Source organism: Eretmochelys imbricata, chromosome 4 (genome assembly GCF_965152235.1).
Source record: "Eretmochelys imbricata isolate rEreImb1 chromosome 4, rEreImb1.hap1, whole genome shotgun sequence".
In the NCBI taxonomy this organism is placed as follows: domain Eukaryota; kingdom Metazoa; phylum Chordata; order Testudines; family Cheloniidae; genus Eretmochelys; species Eretmochelys imbricata.
In genome coordinates, this window is record NC_135575.1 from 17548340 (window position 1) to 17570364 (window position 22025).

General features: G+C 40.7%; 1 protein-coding gene across 1 annotated transcript in view; it reads right to left on the bottom strand.

Moving 5' to 3' along the window:
• CNOT6L (CCR4-NOT transcription complex subunit 6 like) overlaps window positions 1-22025 on the bottom strand; it is a 69665-nt gene that overhangs the window by 20551 nt on the left and 27089 nt on the right. The window contains exons 2-4 of the mRNA XM_077814917.1: window positions 3889-4010; window positions 2396-2582; window positions 1598-1683 (exon numbers count right to left, since the gene is read on the bottom strand). Coding sequence (XP_077671043.1) covers window positions 1598-1683; window positions 2396-2582; window positions 3889-4000 — 385 coding nt within the window. The 5' untranslated portion in view covers window positions 4001-4010. The remainder of the gene's footprint in view (window positions 1-1597; window positions 1684-2395; window positions 2583-3888; window positions 4011-22025) is intronic.

The following is a 22025-nucleotide window of genomic DNA, read 5'->3' on the forward strand; positions in this document are numbered from 1 at the left end:
TACTTTCCAACAATTTCTGGGTAAAATAGAGCGGCTTCAGGAGAAACAGCCTCACAATGCACTTCCTAACTGTGCATGCATGCAGAATGCATCTCTTCCCAAGAGCACCCAGACTGAAGGATTTTGAAACTTTGAATAGAGCATGCACAGGGCATAGTTTAACATTTATGCCAAACTGAAAGTCCGAACTGATTTTTCCTCAAACCCAGAGAATGCTCTTCTGCCCAGTGAGGAGTATTTTACTTGCAGAGTTTCAACTTTCAAAGTTCAGTTTTTTACTACTGTCCTATAAGAGACTTCATTCATCCTTGTTTATCTCAGATATGGCTGAAAGCATTTTGTTTAATTTTCCAAATTAGCAAACTTTGGACACAGACCAAGTTTTAAACAAAAAAGTTTAACAAAACAAAACACCAAAAAATAAATTTATGAATAGGGTTTCTAGAAAGCTGCAGGACATTTTGCCAAATTCAGAAAGTTTTGGGAATTTTTTCCCTGAAAATGCACGTCCTCAAACTACAAACCCTAATGTAATGAATACTCTCTTTATCAGGGAAGTATATCTATTTTTACTTAATTAGTCAACCAGTTTTTGCTCATCTAAAACAACCTCCACTGCCCTGAAGTCTCATCTACTCTCCCCTTCCAAAAGCATTCATAATCCCTCTAGAAGTTTCTTTCTTGCCATCTCAGCCTCCTGTACGTTGAAGGCCAAATATATTGGTTTTTTGAAGAATGCAGAATTATTTTCATATGGAGAACCTGAAATATCCTTCCAGTGGAACATGTGCAGGAGAATATTTTTTTAAAGTAAAAATGTAAATCACATTATTGGACTAAGGCAGGGTGCTAGCAGAACACGATGCAATACTATTTTGCTAGAAAAGGGAAATTTCCACAACTTGGTTCTTGTCCAGATCTGTTCCCTGCAACGCCTGCTTTTTGTTCTATATATCCTCCCAAAAAGTTATACATCTTCTAAGGAAATATTGATTTTTATTAGAAGACTAGAATTCAGACTAAATTGTTATTAACTTACAATCAGAACCTTCTTAATAACCCCTCTACATTCCTCACAGGTCATCTGTCATACCTATTATTGTGAATTCCCCACTCTTGCTCAGTGCATAGGATGGGAACAAGAATATCCAGATTCATGAAGACTGATTTGGTAGCCTTTCTATAATTTAATTGTTCTGTTTCAAGTTAAGTGTTAAAATAATATTTCAAGTTAAGTGTTAAAATAATAATAACAACAACAGTTAGGAAGTGCATTTTATTATATTAATAAATAATATAATAAAAATAATAAAATAATATTAAGTGTTAAAATAATAATAAAGTAGATTTGATGTGGATAAGCATTTTTATTATAAAATAATGTTTCAATTTGATTTATACAGTTCTATTTATTAGGTATAATTTTGTTCTGGGTGGGGGGGGGGAGGGAGAAGGTCTCTGGAACAAATACAGCAGAAGCAGCCACGCATGCCACAAATTTAGATGATGACTTGCTTTGGAAGGGAGTTTTAAAATACCATGGAAAGCTACAGAACCCAAAAATATCAATCAGGAGAATTATTAGACGTGCACTTACCTTTCAAACCTAAGGTTTGTAGCTGGAAGAGCCGTCCAAGTTCATAAGGCAAAACCCGTAACAGATTGTTATTTAAAAGCAATTCCCTGCAATAGATGAAAAAGTAGTTTATTAGCATCATTTTAGGAGGATCATTCTCATGATATTATATGCTGTGATACTCTTGAGGGAAGCGTACTTTGGTTTTAAAATGGTTATACTTTCTATAAATAAGATTACAGTCTTTTACATCTCTAAGTTCAAAGATAAGGAACTAAATACCAAAATACATCAGAGAAAGGAGACAGCATACATGCACAAGGTCTCAAGTTTAGGAAGCATGAAACTACATTAATTTTTGTACTGACCTCTGAAGGTCATGTAAATGGGATAAGGAAAAAAAAAAATCTTTTTTTTTTTACACTGAGTAAGCATTTTACTTGGAAAGGAAGAAGTGCTACTTGTGGCTAGTTGAAAGGGTTTTTTTTATTGGCAAGCTGGCTAAAAGCCAGCATTGAACATTTGTAGCAATGGACCTTAGCTCAATGTAATTAGTGAATTATTCATGTAAAACATTAGCCAGTCATATGGGGAATACTTTAAAACAAAAGTAAAACATTCAGGGTTTTGGAGTTTAATGCTAAAGAGGATCCCTTAAAAATAAAAATAATTTGCCTTGCGTGTCTATATTAAAGTAAGTCTTAAGAGTTTTTCAGAAAAATTTATTCAGCAAGTTCAAGGACAAAGTTCAGGTTCACTTGTTCAAAAATGCATCGTTGACAGACTCTTGGGGAAGTTAACCAGGGCGACGCTTCTCACCTGAGAGATACCATGTTTCCTAGTTCTGCTGGTAAACTTCTGAGTTTGTTGGATGATAGATCCAGGTAAACCAGATTATGGAGCTTGGCAATATCAGGTGGAATGCGAGCAAGGTTATTATCATTGAGGTGTAGAGCAGTCAAGTGAGTCAGTGACCAAAGTGACGTACTTAAGCACCGCACTCTACCTAAAAGAGAAAATGTAAAGAACTAGGTCTTCAAACAGCATTTTATTATGTCAAGACAATAGGCACAAGTCATTGGGGAATGGAGAGGTACTTTTAATGTGCTACATGGAACAATCAGATGTGAAAATCCCACGCCTGGTAATAGAATGGAATTTTGATTTCTTACTCTAAATACTGTATATACTCAACCATAAACTGGTTCGTTTATAAGCCGACCCCCCAGATGGATAAGTAAAAATGGAAATTTTTTATGACCCATTCATAAACCGACCCTATAATTCAGGGGTCAGCAAACTTTGGCTCCTGGGCCATCAGGAAATGCCACTGGCAGGCAGAGACAGTTTGTTTACCTCGAGCAACTGCAGGCACGGAGGTAAACCTAAGTAAACAAACTTGACGGGCCAGGACAGCAACTGGTGGGGACACTTTTGGGGGAGAAGCTGAGGGTCAGGGAGGTAACCCCACATGACCCTACCCCGGGACCCCCACAGACTCTCCCCACCCCATCTCTTCCCACCTTATCTGGGGAGGGCCAGGGGTGGAGGTGTCTGGCCTGACCGGAGCTGCTCCAGCAGGCGAATGGCGCGGCTGCAGCATGTTCTGATGGGCTGGGCAGCACAGCCGCAGTGTGCTCCGGCGGCTCGGCCACAGCCTGCTCTGGCGGCCAGGGCCGAGCGTGGCACAGCTGTAACCTGCCAGCCCCGGAGCTGCAGCTGCTTTGGAGGCTGTGGGGAGAGCAGCATGGCCAGAAGTGGAAAGACACTGGCCCTGCCGGCTCTCCTTGCCCTCTCTGTTGTGGGGAGGGGCTGCATCCCACTTCTCCCGCTCTCTATACCTGTTCATAAGCCGACCCCCTTCTCTGATGCTTCCCTTTTTTACGAAAAAATTCGGCGTATGAACGAGTATATACAGTAAGTGCTGAAATATACCCTAGGAGGAAGAACTGAACTCACTCATCAGAATTTATCTGTAACATTTCATCACTAACAGGTTTTAAATGACCATCCAACACTAATTTTGAGTAGGAAGGAAAAATGGAAAGAAAGAAAAAAAGCAGAAGCAAATCTGCTTTTTGCAAGTCAGTTTTTAACCAAATCTATTCACACTCAAAACTGGACAGTGTTTTGAGGCTAAACTGGAAATTCTCTTGAGTGATCCTAGAAGTCAGGTGTTTTTCTTTAATTATGTTCTCTCCCTTCTCCGAAACAGAGCACCTTAATAAGAGAAGAGTTCATATCAATATTACTATACATTAGAGCTATTCCTAATCAGCAATTTAGCCATAGCAAGATTTGAAAAAACTCACCCGAGATTTCTAATTCTGCCCATTGAGACTTCTTCCCATTGGCTACCTCCTCTGCTGACATGATGGTGTAAATTCTGCGAGGATCTGGAGGATCATATTTTTCCTTTGGCATCCCTGTTAGTCTGAAAGATTGCCATGACTATTACATTACATAGGTGAAACAACAGATTTTCATTTTAAAACCAAGCCATCTGACAGATTACACTCCATCAACTTACATCTGCAAAAATGTTTGTACTTCCATGGTACTTCTCACAGTGCATAAATAAAGTTAAGCATGTGCTCATGTCTTTGCAGAATCAGGGCCAAAGTTGGAAGGGGGAGTTTCTTCCATGGAAGTTTGGTTTCTAAAGTCAGAATAATTGCATTACCGTATACTGATCGACTAGCAGAATTTCAAGAGTATTCCAGAATATCTATCTCACTACCCCAGATCTACTAACCCATACCATTGCATTGCTATTGGACGCATCATCATGAAGTAGTTAAGACAACTACTCCTTCCTACAGAAAACAAGAATACAAACAAGGAAAAGTCTTCAGATTAGTGTATGTAATTCACAGCAATTTAATTTCCAGGTATACAAGTCCTTTTTTCAAGTTTCAGATTCAACATTCTTTGTAATTTGAATCTGTGTAGGCGCATTAAACACATTTTTGCTTTCTACAAATCCTTAAGCTTTTCTTCTGCTTTGTGCCTGCCAATGTCTAAATCAAGAGTCTCTTACACTACCTAGGATTGGTGAAATTGAAAGGTTGAAAGTAAATTTCCATTAGCATTATTATTTAATTACAGGGTTAGAGTCAATCCAGCAATTAAATTTTCCGATTATCTCACATGCTTTATAGTCTTTTAAAACTGAGCTTGCGTTTACCTTGAATGGTGCCTTAGAATGTGCGCTAACTGCTTATGCTAAACTATCTGTTTAACCTTGTATTTAGCTGTGACAGTCTGAGTACATTTCCCAGACCTGAGAAAGAGCTCTATGCAGTTCAAAAGCTTGTTGCTTTCACCAACAGAAGTTGGTCCAATAAAAGATATTACCTCACCCACTTTGTCTCTCTAAGTTCAAATGATGTAAGTTTTCAGCAGAGCGGAGAGCTCTGAAATTCCATTCCAGTAAAAAAGATTAATATATTTTACGTATCACGTGGTGAGAAGTGGTTCTCTCGATACACTCTTTCAGACTGTGCTGAACAACAAAATAAAGGCTTTTGATTCATAATTATAATCTGTGGAATTGCTTTTACACACAACACATGTATACCTTGATTTCCTGGAATTTTGAGCAAAGTGGTATACAGAATGCATGTTTTCCTTAGTAATTATGCTTCTAGTATATTTGAAAATGTTAAAGTAATTGTAACTTCTTTGGTTTGCTGAAATGACAACTCAAAAAACCTATGAAGAATTTGAGGAAGCTAGTTCAAATTATTTCAGCCAGTCCAATCAATAAGTGTTGTCCATCTCCGATTCATCAGCTAATTGATCATTCACTATTGAGAAGCGATTCTTCCAAATTCAGGGCTTCCATCGGTAGAACAGACAAAACAGAACTTTAGAGCGATATGGTGGGTGAGGTATAAAGCTCGTCTCTCTCACCAGTAGAAGCTGGTCCAATAAAAGATATTACCTCACCCACCTTGTGTGTCTAATATCCTGGGACTGACACGGCTACAACAGTGCATACGAAACAGAACTCTGGCATTTTAAATGGAAAGGCCTGAGTTATCAAAACTTCCCTTTGAGCAACCGTCTCAGTCATTAGACAGAAAACAAACCTTCTTATGATAAACTGACAGTAAAATTTCATTTAACAGGAATCTGAACAAAGGTTTCAAATATCTTCAAAGTACACAGCGGTATGCAAACCAAAGTGCTAATGACAGTGAACTTCCACTGACAGACGAAGTTGTATTGCAATAGAAGGGCTATGCTAAGAGGACTCTATACCCATGCTGCTCATGTGCAGCAATTTCATTCATCCATGAACTGAAGAGCCTAAGCAAGGACACAGCGTTGATCATGAGTAAATCAGATCCTGGTTTCAGAGTCTGAATATTAGGATTTTTGCTAATGACTGATTCCAGGTTACAGACTTCGCTGTTGTACTGCTAAGTCTCCAAAACCATTCATGTAATACAGCACTGCACTGCCCCAGTTCCAGTAAAGAGATTCCTCCAGTCCCATCTGGGACTCCAAAAAGCAGTTCTTCTTCCCACAGTATTTACAAGGTTCCTTGCTTTCAGACATGCACCAGGCTAACTGACATGACAGCGAGTCTATAGCGCCTTCTGTATTTTACTAGCACCACTCCAGCACACCAGAGAGATTCGACAAAGTAATGAGGCACTAGCAGCACCAGGGTCCAAGTCCTCTGTATGTGGCAGGCTCTCAGACTCACAGGCTTCGCCAGCCTTGGAGTGCAAGACCCAGATTCCAATCCCTGCTGGGAGGGGCACTGCAATACCACCAACCCCAACATGTAATAGTTCAAGATCAGGGCCCGACTGCATTAGATGCTGTACAAACACACAGTAAGACAGTCCATGCCTTGAAGAGCTGTAGGTTAGTACTGTAGCGAGTAATGTTGTAATGTGTTACCATTATTTGAAGTTGATCCCTTAATAGGAAATGAAACTTTATAACCTAGAAATATTTTATTTGGACTTATGTACATCTCTGCAGGGGGACAACATAAGATCAGTTGGGATGCCAGTAAGTGATGAAGAATTTATGGTAGAGGGGCACTATTTGGATCCCTTAACAAAATCCCATTAAAATGTCTGAAAAAGAACAGTTAAGTACAGATTTTTAATAAAGAAAGTATTAATATTGGTTTTGAACGTTTACTGAAAAATTTAATGTTTCTGTGGAGCCCAAAGACTTTAAACACAGTAAAGTCAATCCATTCTGGCTCCAAATGGACATGAAGTATTCCATGTCACTTCCTGTAAGAGGGGTGGTCCTGCTGTTTGCCAAAACTTCCCCATCTCTTTTAATGTGCAATTACTCTAGTTAGTTGGCTGCTACTCTTCACTCCATAAGCCCTGTATTTTGCTGCTGCTGTATCAGGGTCCAGTGGTTCTTATATTTATTTAAAACTTAACATACCATGCTTAAAACTGAATATTCAGTGCATCATATTCATAATTTAAATCAGTGTAGCTGCAACCCTGGTTTTGAGACTAATGCTATATAGGAAACCAACCCATGTTCAACTTGGTTATGGCCTGCGCACCAGTTTGAGGACCACTAATGTACTCTAAGACACCTCTGCCTCAGGACCTTTATCCTATGTCTGTTAGGTTGGGGGAGCAAAGCTCCTACGATCTGGCTGTGTGGAAGCAGGTAGATGTACATTCTGGTCCTCAGCAAGAATTCTGAACTATTATAAAATGGTAACTACAGTAGCTGGAGCTGAATGCTCAGTGAGATGGACTATGTTCAAGAGGTCTTTTCCAGCTCTAATTTCTAGAACAGGGTAATGTTACAGAATTAGATTCACGCAGTTTAAGTTTATACTAAGTTTCTGTATATATAAAGACACACACGGTTAGGGGAAAAAGATTGGCAACACTTTCCTGTTGCTTCTCGAAACGTATTTTTCAATTAAAAGCAAACAAAAAAAATCATATTTCAAAATTATTTAGGTTTGTGATTTTGTTGTTTCATCAGAAGTCAAGCTGTGAGCCATCTGTCAAGGAACGTTAAGCTCAAATGTCCATCTTTTTATTAAATGCATCTCAAATGGAAACTTTCATAGAAGCAAAAGTTACCATTTTATAATTGTTCAGAATTCTTGCTGAGAACCAGAATATACATCAATGTGCTTCCACCCAGCCAAACCCTAGAAACTTAACAAACATTGGATACAGGTCCCCAGGCACAGGTGTCTCTTTTACTGTAACGTTCTCTTTAATCAGAGGCAAATTCCAAATAAAGAGTCTGGTCTTAGTTAAAATTTTAGTTAGAGGTCAAGGTGATTAAATAATCTTGGTCCCGTGCACCCATATACACCTGCCTACATGGAAGGGATGCACTGGCCACATGACACCAAGAACTACAAAGTTTCAGGTGACCTCTTCTGTTTAAATTAGCAGCTTTCTCTTTGGGGGAAAAAACCAGGTGAGATTTGCTGAGGTATCATTCTGCATTGTGAAAGTTTCTCTGCCAGTAAGTGGAGGGCCTCAGCTGCTACAAAACACTTCAGTTAATTTCACTTCTTCTATTCAGTGAATCAGACCCTGAAATGCAAATTATAAGACTTGCTCACTTGCTACAAAGATCTTAAGCTATCATCCACAACAAAAAGAAGCATTAGAGAGTCAAACACCAGCATAACCCCTGAAATTATGAATACTTAAAATGAAACCTAAAATTAAACATATTATTTGATTTCTACATTATAGCAGCTTGTTATTCAAAACAGAGATTATATCAAATGACCATTTGCTATAGAGTGGCAAACCCACCTCCCAAAAGTTCAAAGTGGCCTTTAGGCAAGAACACTTAACTCGTGCCACTTCCCTACATGACTGTACTTGTTTGTTTTCACTGTCCATTTGTATGTAACCACAACAAAAATAACCCTTACAGTATACATGTCCAAGGTTACCCTGGGAAAGCTGCAAGTTACCAGAACAGTCACATTACAGTAAAAAGAGAACATAAAAAAACAACCTTCTGCTAACTGCATTCTCAAACAATATTTATGACCATATTCTATACATTGAAAACTCTATTTGTATTAAAGTACAGAAAATCCTCAAATGTACAGAAAGACTACTTAACCTCTGAAGATCTCTTTTGAACAAGAAACCTATCAGTCTATAGAACCAAAAATCTTTGCATGCACAGAAATGTAAGTATATGCTTGCCAATTGCGAGAGGCACATACAAAGAATTCTAACAGTTCTTCAGGGTCACTTAAAGACAGATTGTTAGAAACATACTACAACTGAAATCAAGAAGATAGAGTAACCGCGCTCAGCTCAGGAGCCCCACACATAGCTGCAGTTATTCTCAAATAGCTCTTGCTCAGGTGTATACAAAGGATAGCCCAGCAATACTCCTGTATTCCAATGTTGGAATTGGTGCAACCGGGAGCAGCCTTTCAGTACTCCCTCTTGACATGAAACTGCACCTGTTGGACTGGCTGTAAGATGAAGCTATCAACTAAAGCAAAAAGAAAGAGTCTGAAGATGCAACTTAAACTGAAGATGTGAAAAATGCAGCCTGTCAAACAAGGAAGCGTTGAGCCATTAAACCATACTGGTGGATTGTAAGTAGCCTTAGACACTCAGAAATACTGACTTTCAGAAAGCCAACCAAAAAAGGGAATGATCTTCTGTTTTCCACTTACTTATCCTACATCTTTATAAGTGATGCTGGTATGGATAATAAGGGATCTTCAGGATAAATCTGGCAGCAGTACTATAAATTCACTGAAATTTTGCCAAGAGGAAATTAGAGGCAGTCATATAGATCATATCAGTGTATTCCATGAAAGTGATAAAATAGTCTGGTTTACCAATCACAGTCTACCTTCTTGAGAAAAATGTTTTCTATGTTTCTAAAAGAGGCCATGATTTTCTTCACACTGTTTTAAACAGAAATGCAACTGGTTATAATCACTCTGCATGGCAGCAGTGAGACCTTAGCTGGAGTGCTCTGTCCAATTCTGGGTGCCACACTTGAAGAAAGATGTGGACAAATTGGAGAGAACCCAGAAGAGAGCAACAAAACTGACCTAGGAGGTTAGAAAAACTGGACAAGTTTAGTCACAAGAAAAGAATACTGGGGGGCAAGGAGGGGGAAACCTGATAGCCCTTAACATATTTGAAGACTGTTGTTATAAAGAGGTTGGTGATCAACTGTACTCCATATCACTGAAGACAGGACAAGAAGTAATGGGCTTAAATCTGCAACAAGGATGATTTAGGTTAGATATTAGGACAAACTTTGTACCTATAACGGTAGTTAAGCTCTGGAATAGACTTTCAGAGGAGACTGTGGAATCCCCATCACTGGAGGTTAAGAACCAGCTGGACAATCACTTGTCAGTGATGGTCTAGATTTACTTGGTCCTGCCTCAGTGCAGGGGGCTAGACTTGACCTCTCAAGGTCCCTTCCAGCCCTACATTTCTATGATAATTGTTTTAAGTTGCCGGTGCGGAGTAAACCCACAACCCCAAATTCTCCTGAGTCACTGTTTCAAATTTATTTATGATCATGCGACTAAAAGTTTAACTATCAACATTTTTTAAAAAAAAGTTAGATGTCTTTTTCAGAAGAGCTTAGAAGGAAACCAGCAAAGCATCCCTCACCAACTAGGAAGAAGATAAATTTACTAATTTGTGTTTGGGGGAGGGGGAAGAGAGAAGAGTCAACTTGCTTCTGCCTAAAGTTATTATTTAATGTCTGCATTGCAGTAGCATCTAGAGACCAGCTATGCACTGTATAAACATAAGTGACAGTCCCTTCCCCCAAAATGCTTACGATCTAATAGAAATCCATCTTATTGAGTCATTATGGCATATATTGTTCAGTCTTAGTTCTTTCGTGCCTGAACAGAGGCTTGAACACACAAATGCATTTTCTCTTTTTTAATGAGGAAGGAAGCAGGAAGCTATGTAGGACTGCAATGAGATGTAAAAGTTATTCATAAACATGTTGGCACAATTCAAAACCTCCTTCTAGGCCTAAAGCACATTGACATTTTCATGATCTTTCAAAGTCTTGGTAAAACTCCAAGCGCTTTTTGAACGTTCTCCAGCAAATAGCCTGAATAATTTCTCCCTCCCCTGTAAAGTAAAACAGTCTAATGCCCATCAACTCCATTTAATGCTCGCCGAATGGGATTAAAATGACACTTGCTTAAGAAGATAGGAGTGTTTATCCTTACATTTGTTTTCACCTCTGGAGACCTGGATCACAAAATATGAAAAAGAGATCCATTAAAATATACTGTAAGCAAGAGTAAATAATTCCCAGAAGTACTAAAATTATTCTATTTAACACTTACTGCACTGACCTATGTCAGAGATGTCAGTGTTTCTTCGCGCTTTTGATTTTCCTTGAAGTGAAGGGAAGTTTTCCCCACCACCAAACACATCCAATTCCCAACATGAATGTAGAGAACGAAGTCAGAAGTAATAACTTCAGAAATACTTTGTAAGACAAAAATTCAAACAAAAGTGGGGTGTTACATTATTTTTCTTTTAAAAACACCAAACAATATGAAAATAAAGATTAACAAATGTCTGAGGATGCTCAATTCTAATAGTAATACAATTATGTTAATATAAAGGTATGAAGTAGAACCATGCTCCTAACATGACGTAGGGAGTGATCAAGACAAAAATAAAAGTTTCTGAATTGATTATTAATTAGTTTTAGTTTAATCATTAAGTACTAGCAAACAAGCATGCAGTCCTTCTCTCTGAAGCTGTGAGAAACTAAAAGAAAAAAGAAAAAAACCTGAGAGGAAGATTAGTTTGTCAAAATATATTTACTTGGATTTATACAATGAAAACAGTCACTTATCCAAGGCTTTTGGTGCCCCTTCCACAAGTTACAAATAGTTTACCCTTGACAGCCAGCAGAACTTAATCCCCAATAAAAAACACAAAATTGATTGTTCCATCTACTGTAGTACTCCTCATTACAACCAGAAATTTTCACAGGCAAAAACCTCATGTGACAGATATTGCAATCCCATGCAGTATCTTTGGGGATCATAATCTATTAAATTAATCCTAGAATGAGAATAGCAGGGTTGGAAGGGACCTCAGGAGGTCATGTAGTCCAACCCCCTGCTCAAAGCAGGGCCAATCCCCAACTCAATCATCCCAGCCAGGGCTTTGTCAAGCCTGACCTTAAAAACCTCAAAGGAAGGAGATTCCACCACCTCCCTAGGTAACCCATTCCAGTGCCTCACCACCCTCCTAGTGAAAAAGTTTTTCCCAATATCCAACCTAAACCTCCCCCACTGCAATTTGAGACCATTACTCCTTGTTCTGTCATCTGCCACCACTGAGAACAATCTAGATCCATCCTCTTTGGAACCCCCTTTCAGGTAGTTGAAAGCGGCTATCAAATCCTCCCTCATTCTTCTCTTCTGCAGACTAAACAATCCCAGTTCCCTCAGCCTCTCCTCATAAATCATGTGTTCCAGTCCCCTAATCATTTTTGTTGCCCTCTGCTGAACGCTTTCCAATTTTTCCACATCCTTCCTGTAATGTGGGGCCCAAAACTGGACACAGCACTTCAGATGAGGCCTCACCAATGTTGAATAGAGGGGAACGATCATGTCCCTCCATCTCCTGGCAATGCCCCTACTTATACAGCCCAAAAGGCTGTTAGCTTTCTTGGCAACAAGAGCACACTTAACTCATATCCAGCTTCTCATCCACTGTAACCCCTAGGTTCTTTTCTGCAGAACTGCTGCCTAGTCATTCGGTCCCTAGTCTGTAGTGGTGCATGGGATTCTTCCGTCCTAAGTGCAGGACTCTGCACTTGTCCTTGTTAAACCTCATCAGATTTCTTTTGGCCCAATCCTCTAATTTGTCTAGATCCCTCTGTATCCTATCTCTACCCTCCAGCGTATCTACCACTCCTCCCAGTTTAGTGTCATCTGCAAACTAGCTGCAGTCCACGCCATCCTCCAGATTATTAATGAAGATATTGAACAAAACCGGCCCCAGGACCAACCCTTGGGGCACTCCGCTTGATACCGGCTGCCAGCTAGACATGGAGCCATTGATCACTACCCACTGAGCCCGACGATCTAGCCAACTTTCTATCCATCTTATAGTCCATGCATCCAGCCCATACTTCTTTAACTTGCTGGCAAGAATACTGTGGGAGACCGTATCAAAAGCTTTGCTAAACTCAAGGAATAACATGTCCACTGCTTTCCCCTCATCCACAGAGCCAGTTATCTCATCATAGAAGGCAACTAGATTAGTCAGGCATGACTTGCCCTCGGTGAATCCATGCTGACTGTCTGTGATCACTTTCCTCTCCTCTAAGTGCTTCAGAATTGATTCCTTGAGGACCTGCTCCATGATTTTTCCAGGGATTGAGGTGAGGCCCATCTTTTTTAGGGATGGGCACTACATTAGCCTTTTTCCAGTCGTCCGGGACCTCCCCTGATCGCCATGAGTTTTCAAAGATAATGGCCGATGGCTCTGCAATCACATCTGCCAACTCCTTTAGCACTCTTGGATGCAGCGCATCCGGCCCCATGGACTTGTGCTCGACCAGCTTTTCTAAATAGTCCCAAACCACTTCTTTCTCCACAGAGGGCTGGTCACCTCCTCCCCATGCTGTGCTGCCCAGTGCAGTAGTCTGGGAGCTGACCTTGTTTGTGAAGACAGAGGCAAAAAAAATATTGTGTACATTAGCTTTTTCCACATCCTCTGTCAGTAGGTTGCCTCCCTCATTTAGTAAGGGTCCCACGCTTTCCTTGACTTTCTTCTTGTTGCTAACATACCTGAAGAAACCCTTCTTGTTACTCTTAACATCTCTTACTAGCTGCAACTCCGAGTGGGATTTGGCCTTCCTGATTTCACTCCTGCATGCCCAAGCAATAATTTTATACTCCTCCCTGGTCATTTGTCCAATCTTCCACTTCTTGTAAGTTTCTTTTTTGTGTTTAAGATCAGCAAGGATTTCACTGTTAAGACAAGCTAGTCGCCTGCCATATTTAATATTCTTTCTACACATCGGGATGGTTTGTTCCTGTAACCTCAATAAGGAGGTTTGGCCTTTAAAATACAGCCAGCTCTCCTGGACTCCTTTCTCCCTCATGTTATTCTCCCAGGGGATCCTGCCCATCAGTTCCCTGAGGGTGTCAAAGTCTGCTTTTCTGAAGTCCAGAGTCTGTATTTTGCTGCTCTCCTTTCTTCGTCTCAGGATCCTGAACTCGACCATCTCATGGTCACTGCCTCCCACATTCCCCTCACTTTTGCTTCTCCTTCTAATTTTTCCCGGTTTGTGAGCAGCAGGTCAAGAAGAGCTCTGCCCCTAGTTGGTTCCTCCAGCACTTGCACCAGGAAATTGCCCCCTACACTTTCCAAAAACTTCTTGGATTGTCTGTGCACCACTGTATTGCTCTCCCAGCAGATATCAGGGTGGTATGCATCACTGTGGGCCAGAAACTGTGTGCAATTCCAGGGGGTAAGATTACTACAATTGCTCCAGGAACAAAATTGGTAGGGGCATGATTAAACTGAATCTTCTAGGTGGTGAACACCTCCAGAGAAGTACCACCTCCTGGGGAGGCTTGCATATACTGATTCAAACTGGGTTTTCTACAGACCAACAGACAAAGGATGGGCTTTTGGCACAAAAATGCTGCCTTTAAATTTACTTAGGGCCTTCTTTCTGATCCAGCAAATGGACAGAACCTTCTGTCTGAAGGGGACTCCCCCACCCCAGTATGCGGAAGGGTTGTGAAGTCTTTGGCTTAGTAGGGCCCCATAGGACTTATGGGTGACCTCTGGTGAGCTTTTGCATGCATATAGGAATTTTTAATCATTTTTATAATGCTTTTGGCCCTAACAATAAAGATGCTTGCTTAGAAAGAGCTGTGTAGTAACTTGTAAGTGATGGTATACACTGTTCTTAGCCCTGGAGAGAAAGTAACACAGCCATGCTGGCCTTTAGACAGACTGGTTTGCTGGGGATATCACAGTGTAAGACAGGGAACTGTGCAGCCTTAAACCCATGGTCAGAAGGGAGTGGGACATGGGTTCCTGTCCAGAGACCGGGAACACCTAGAGTGGATCACAGAGGAGGGAATACACATGCAGCTACCTGGAAACTGACACTCACCACAATAAAGCTAATTAAATTTCATGTATTTGTACCAATCCCTCAGTATATTGGCTGTTTGCAATGGCAAGAAGTTCTTGCTTGTTTGATTATGGATATGAGTAATGCTGTAATGTCTAGAGGCTCTGGAAGGCATACAATCTAAATATGCAGGATAGCCGCAGGGTGGAAGAAAAGAGGAACCGCCATCCTGCTTTTACATATAGGGAGTTGAGGCACAGAGACACTAAGTACCTTGCCCAAGCTCACAAAAACTGTGGCCAGAATCTGAACCCAATTCGCTCAAGTCCCAGGCCAGTGCAATAACCACAAGACCAACTTCCCTCTAACTGCAGCAACAACATTGCACAGAGACACACACCCCCACAACTAACTTGACCACTTAGTCTATCACCAAAAACATTCAATTAATATTGTAGCCCAATTCTATTTTTAATTATGGCTCATGGACCAGAGCATAATAAACACAGGACAACAAATTAACCTCAGTCCATCTCCACAACACATCTTCCATGGGCATAAATGGAAGCTGCATGCAAAGATCAAGGATAAGAGATTATTCTTATGAAGCTGCTAAACTTTTCATTTCTACTAATGTCTGCACTTAGTTTCACTCCTCCTTCTCTGAAGGCAGGAAAGTAGGAGAGTGAATTCCCAGTTCCAGGGTGTAGAGATAGCCCCTCCTGCTGTGCTTCTTCTCCTAATGCTTTCTTTCTTTATTCAGTGGTCTAAAAAAGGAAACGAGCGGCTCCACTGGACACTTTCCCCAGATTCCTATTGTCCCCTGGTCCATCACTGTGCTTGAGACCAGGACCACCATACTAGTAGGAGACAGGATATACAACCAATCATCCCCAAAAGAGCTGACTATACGTGCTGTCAAATGCACAAACTGAAAAGGGAGGGTTTTTGCTAACTTTTCTGTTACAAGCAGCTCCTAAGATTACTGTAATAGTAGTAGGTATAAAAGTCGAGACAGATGTCAATTTTCAAATTCATTGTATCACTTTAAAACGGTCTGTGCTGAAATCCCTGAAGAGCGGCTTGACAATGCTTTTCTTTCCTTCAGTTACTGCACAACCGTGCATACATGACAGCATTTACACCTTAGCCCAGGAGATCTGTGATTGTCCAATGGCCAACACCAGAAACTGATCCTGGAACCTCCAGGGCTAAAGCCATGAGCATCTAAAGCCTGAGCTAGAGAGCCAGGCTCTGAAGCAGAGAGCTTCCAGAGACCTGTATCTTACGTAGTTTGGGCACAGAAGAGCAAATATAATACACAATAACCAGTACATTACAACTGCATCCTGGTAGAACAATGGGGAAAATGAAGAATCAAAACAAAACTGTGAAACACTCCAGTATTTTAGGAGTGAATTTATTAATTTAAAAAGTATTCTAGAACATGTTTCCCCCCCACAGCTGAACTTTTTCACTGCAGGCATTAGTAATTAGCTATATTTTTGGACACTTATTTTCACAGTATGACTTATATTTGTGCCATCTCATTAATTAGCCAAACATTTTAAGATTTGAGCATAAAACCTAGCCATGGTAAATGTAATTTTGCTTTTATTTATTATGGAGCAGCATAGTTTCCATTGAAAGCTACTAATTTTGGTCCTTTATCGAACGTCCATATCTGCTTCAAAGACTGGTAGGCATGCTCTAGTGAGAAGTAGGATTTTTCTTCTGAATGCAATCTTAACATACTTATATTTTTAAATCTCTTTCTGCCCCCCCTTTTTTGGGGTGGGGGGGATGGGGGGGGAAGGATGCAACAACAGGAAAAAGTAAAAAGGAACCTCGTTGAACGGAGGCCCAAATTGGCTTGTTGGAGGCCAGATGAGCCCATATTACTAAAATGTTACTTTTTTTGGCTAGCATTAGATCTTTCACTTTGTAACTAACCTTCTAAGCAGCTAATTCCTAACCTGTACCTGGTCCTCAATGCTGCACGTTATTACTATCACAGTGTAAGGGAACAGGTTAACCCATCATGTTGGGCTAGCAAATTAAAACAACGGATTTGTAGGATATGCTTGTGGGAACTTGTAATGAATTTTAACTACACGGAAAGAGCTAATAAAACAGGTAACTAGTTAAGTGGTTTAATTGTTCTTTCACATTTATTTGACAAACATTTTAAATTTACTAGAAAAAACAAAACAAACAAGTCTATTCAGCAGGTTTCTCTCTTCATGGGGAAAACAGGATTAGCTGTTTAAGCAAAACAATACAAAACAAAACCTATTTCCAGCACCAAGGTAAATTATCAGTAGCAAGAGTAGGATGCCCACACTAAGGTTACACAGCTAGATGTTGATACAAACAAAAAACAGCAAATAAGCCAGGAAGAGGGCATGTGTCCCTTTAAATTTCAGTGTATTAAATGGCCAAAAAAAACCCACTTTAGTATGGAAAAATTAGGACAAAATTACATACTGAAAAAAGTCTTCCAATTATTTCTGAACATAAGTACAATAAAACAGAGCTTTAACAAGTTCAAATCACAAGGACAAGAGCCACAGATGCTGGCTATCTCTGAGTGCATGCTAGCTGCATTACTCGCAAGTAAGACAGACTAAGCCTTGCCCTTTTCTCTCCCCTACTGCTGAAATGAAAGGCAAAATATAGATACACATTATTAGCAGCACTGACAGGAACAGGGAAAAGATTGAAAACATTTAAAACACTTGTAAATATATTCTCTCTGAAGCAACATCCACTCAGGCTCATGTACAGACAATCTTTATATATAGACACAGTTGGGATATTTTTGGAGTAGCGTTTGCTGGCTACAAGTGTAAATGCTTGTTTTTGTCAGGTCTTCATTTCTGCCAGAGCAAAACTGCCTACTAAATTAAGCAAGCATGCCAAACCACAGATAAATGAAGTCCCAGAATCTTCAAGTACCCCTGGATGCAGCTGACAAACCAAACAGAAGGGTGTAGTACTGCTAGCATATGGCTTGATATGAAATTCCTGTGTCCTGATCTTACTGGGATGCTTAGGCATCCTTCAGAGGTTCTACAGATATTAAAAATCCCTTTGTGAAAATCATTAGCGTGGATGCCAGAAATTCAAGGTTCGGAATTAGGGAGCCTCTTAAATGAGAACTACTTCAGTCTCTCTCAACTTCTTCGGAAAGTTAGAATAAATATAATCCAGATAACTATTCTTGTTCAAGTGAATTTTCTATGGATCTTATTAATAAAAAATGCAAATACTACAGTTTACATTGGTGTTTCTCTGGTTTTCTTAAAATGGATGCTAGATACAGAACATGCAGGGACTTCTTTTGGCTCTACTGTACCCAAATCCTGTCATCGCCAGAATCTGTTTGAGGATTTTTTCCTCTTCTGTTCCTCCAAGAGTAACTTCAGCTATTCCCCTAGTTGATGTTCATATTGCAAAAAAAGTTAATAGGCACATTGTGGTTTTGTCAACAACAGAGTGCCGAGTCCTTTCTGGTCTCATCTTCACTTACTTTTGCATCCGATGAAGTGAGCTGTAGCTCACGAAAGCTCATGCTCAAATAAATTGGTTAGTCCCTAAGGTGCCACAAGTACTCCTTTTCTTTTTGCGAATACAGACTACCACGGCTGCTACTCTGAAACCTTTTTTATTCTAGTAATTCAGCTGAAACTAGATTATTAATGAAGTAAATAAAGGAAACACCTATGTTTGCAGCTTTTGCTGAGAGCAGGGAATGCTTATTCTTTTGTGCAGCCACTGTTATTGCTATTATGAAATATTTAAAATGTAGATACCTCTTTAAGTTAAATCACAAGTACAAATAGAAAAAAGACTGCTTATCACACCTTAACTCAAACAGATATTCACCAGCTAATAGAAGGCGAATAAAATAACAAACAGTATGCTTCAAATGATATTAGCAGAGATCAGTTCTACATGAATATTCACCTCCCAGGAACAAGTGAATTTGAACACTAAGTCTGATATCATGGATCTAGCCACAAATTTCAGAGTCAGTGGATACATCTATAACAAAGGATTACGTGAAGAAAGCCTGGTTAGTTTTTCTTTATACTATCCATCTATTGTCCCATTCTCTGAGAATGTTGCCAGAGATATTCTGACCCTGCGGCAATGTTTCTCCTAAGTGAGCAGAATGTGAGGGTTGGTCTAAATTACCTCACTATCTCCTTTTCTCTAGCAAGAAGAGACTATTAAATAGAGAGACTCAATCATAAGTTAAACAATAAAGAGAACTTCAGAAGTGTAGTACATTAAAGGTCACTTCCTTCTATCTCCTTTCAAGTCTGTTCAACCAGTACGTCACCTAAGCCCGTACAGGAACCTGTTGGCAGACTTTCTTCTTATTTTGCTCTTTTGAAGTGGTACTCAAGTTGTACAGAAGCATAGGGCCCAACAATGTAGAGCTGTAGCTATGCTTATGCTCAAATAAATGTGTTAGTCTCTAAGGTGCCACAAGTACTCCGCATTCTTTTTGCTGATACAGACTAACACTGCTACCACTCTGAAACCTGTAGCAATTGGAATGCATCCGATGAAGTGAGCTGTAGCTCACAAAAGCTTATGCTCAAATAAATTGGTTAGTCTCTAAGTTGCCACAAGTCCTTCTTTTCTTGTAGCTATACTGTATCACCTTGTAATACGCCTGTGACTTAAAGCAGAAGTTTATCTACCATTTTAGAAGCTTAATATACCTGAATATAGTCTGACTTAAGCAACAGCTAGAAATACTGTCAATATACATTCAATATTTAAAAGCTTCTTAGAAATGGACTGAATTTATCCACAGTGACAAGCTACCATCTATATTCTCCTAAAGAAATAGATGCCTTAATGATCATGACAGAGTTCAGAGACGCTCCACATTTTAGGGAAGTAGTCAGTTTGTGTGAAAATGGGTTGATATGTACATGTGAAGAGAAGGGAGGTCGGGGGGAACAAAACAAACAAACAAAACCTTCCTGTAATGTTTATCCTAATGTACAATTCATTTATAGAATGTCTGGTGGTGAACAACTTAGTTAAGTTTCAGAGTAGCAGCCATGTTAGTCTGTATTCGCAAAAAGTTAAGGTTACAGTAAGGCAATTTAAAAAAAATTTTCAGAGTGAAATCAGTTCACCTACTTTCAAGCTACACAGGAGTGGAAAAAAAACAGACTTTATATCGGGGTGGGCAAACGACGGCCCACGGGCCGCATCAGACCTTTAAATCTGGCCCTCGAGCTCTTGCTGGGGAGCGGGGTCGGAAGTTTGCCCCTCTCCGCGTGTGCAGTGCCTCTGCACAGCTCCCGGAAGCAGCAGCATGTCCCCCCTCCGACTCCTAAACGTAGGGGAAGCCACGGGGCTCTGCACGCTGCACCCACCCCAAGCGCTGGTTCTGCAGCTCCCATTGGCTGGGAGCCGTGGCCAATGGGAGCTGCAGAAGCAGCGCCTGCGGACTGGACAGTGCACAGAACCGCCTGGCTGGCATCATGCCTCCGCAGAGGAGCCAGAGAGGGGACATGCCGCTGCTTCTGGGAGCTGCTTGAGGTAAGTGCCACCCAGAGCCCGCACCCCTGACCTCCTCCTGCGCCCCAACCTCCTGCCCCAGCCCTGATCCCCCTCCCACCCTCCAAACCCCTTGGTCCCAGCCCGGACCACCCTCCTGCACCCCAAACTCCTCATCCCCAGCCCAACCCCAGAGCCCATACCTCCAGTCAGAGCCCTCAACCCCTCCCACATCCCAACCCCCTGCCCAAGCCCGAAGCCCCCTCCCGCACCCTGAACTCCTCATTTCTGGCCCCACCCCAGAGCCTGCACCCCCAGCCGGAGCCATCACCCCCTCTCGCACCCCAACCCAATTTTGTGAGCATTCATGGCCCGGCATACAATTTCTATTCCCATATGCGGCCCTCAGGCCAAAAAGTTTGCACGCCCCTACTTTATATAGTAAAAAAAAAAAATATTACAACACCTTTGTTCATGCATAACTCTAGTGCCCAAATTTCTAAACTTGAAACCTTCCAGGTATGATCCTCGGTTTTGAATACACCTAGCAGAAACGTTTGCTAACATTCCTCACTATGCCATTATCTGCATGACTAAAATAATACTGCAGCTAATAGCCATACGGAAAAGTCTTTCAACATAGAAACAGTTTAAGTACCTGAAAACTGTGTTCCAATGCTTCGGAACAGAGTTTAGGCAGGTTAAGCAGCTCTTGTAAGCTGTATGTATTACAAAGCCTACTCCTGCAGAACTGGCACAATGACTGAAGTACAGTTTAAGACTTATAATAACGGGTTCTCAGTGCCGAGGGAGAGTGGAGGGATGCTCCACTACCTGTGACCTGTGGATGGGCCTGCTCACTCTCAGCAACCTAGGTAGAGGTCCCTAGCACTAATGTATTAACAGAACATTCAACCTGCAAGAAAACGATGCAGAGGTGGGGGGACTGCACAACCCCTTTCATGGGGAAACCAAGCCCAGGAAACAAAGGTAATCTAGTCATAGGAGGAGAGATGCCTTTATCTTCCCTCTCTCCCCCTTTTAGAAATAGGTGCTCTGCCAGAACATGATCTGCAAAACCTGTCTTGTAGCTGACAAGGCAGAACACAACCACTGAAGTCTCCAGGTTTGGCATCTCCTCCCCTGCTGGGTTTGGTTCTGCCTGATGAGCCATGAACAGGCTGAAGATCTTCCTGTAACTATCAGAGGACCTTCCTGAACAGAAGAATGTTAAAGTACCTATATTTTACACCCAAGACAGGAAGTTAGAGAGAGTTCAGTTTAGTTTATCGTGGTAACCTTAAATAGCCATGCTGCACATATGTAGTAAATTTAATACATTTGTTATCCTTTCTAGCAGACCAATACCGAAAAGTCAGAAGCTTCTTTTACATGCATCTACAATTTAACTGAGATCTGCACAAACCTTCAGGTTGTTGACAGCACAATATGAACTGCACTACATGTTACTACAGAGCTATAAAAACACCACCTAGAAGTATGCCATGTGCTCTTAGAGGTATAGCATCCCTGTTTCTTTTTAAATATGTACCTTAGCATTTGTCCTTACATGTATGCAGCAAAATAGTACACACCCCATAACAGAGATCTTGACCTTTCCTCCAATTGCTAAGCATTTAACATAACCTTCGTTTCTCGGTCATTTTTTTCCTTTTTCTTTTGTGTGTATTTTTATATATACAAAGAAGTGATATCAGTCATTTAGTAACTTTTTGGCCACCACCTTCATCACAAAATGAAATGAGAATGTTAATCTCTCTTGTGGTTTTCTGTAATATCACAT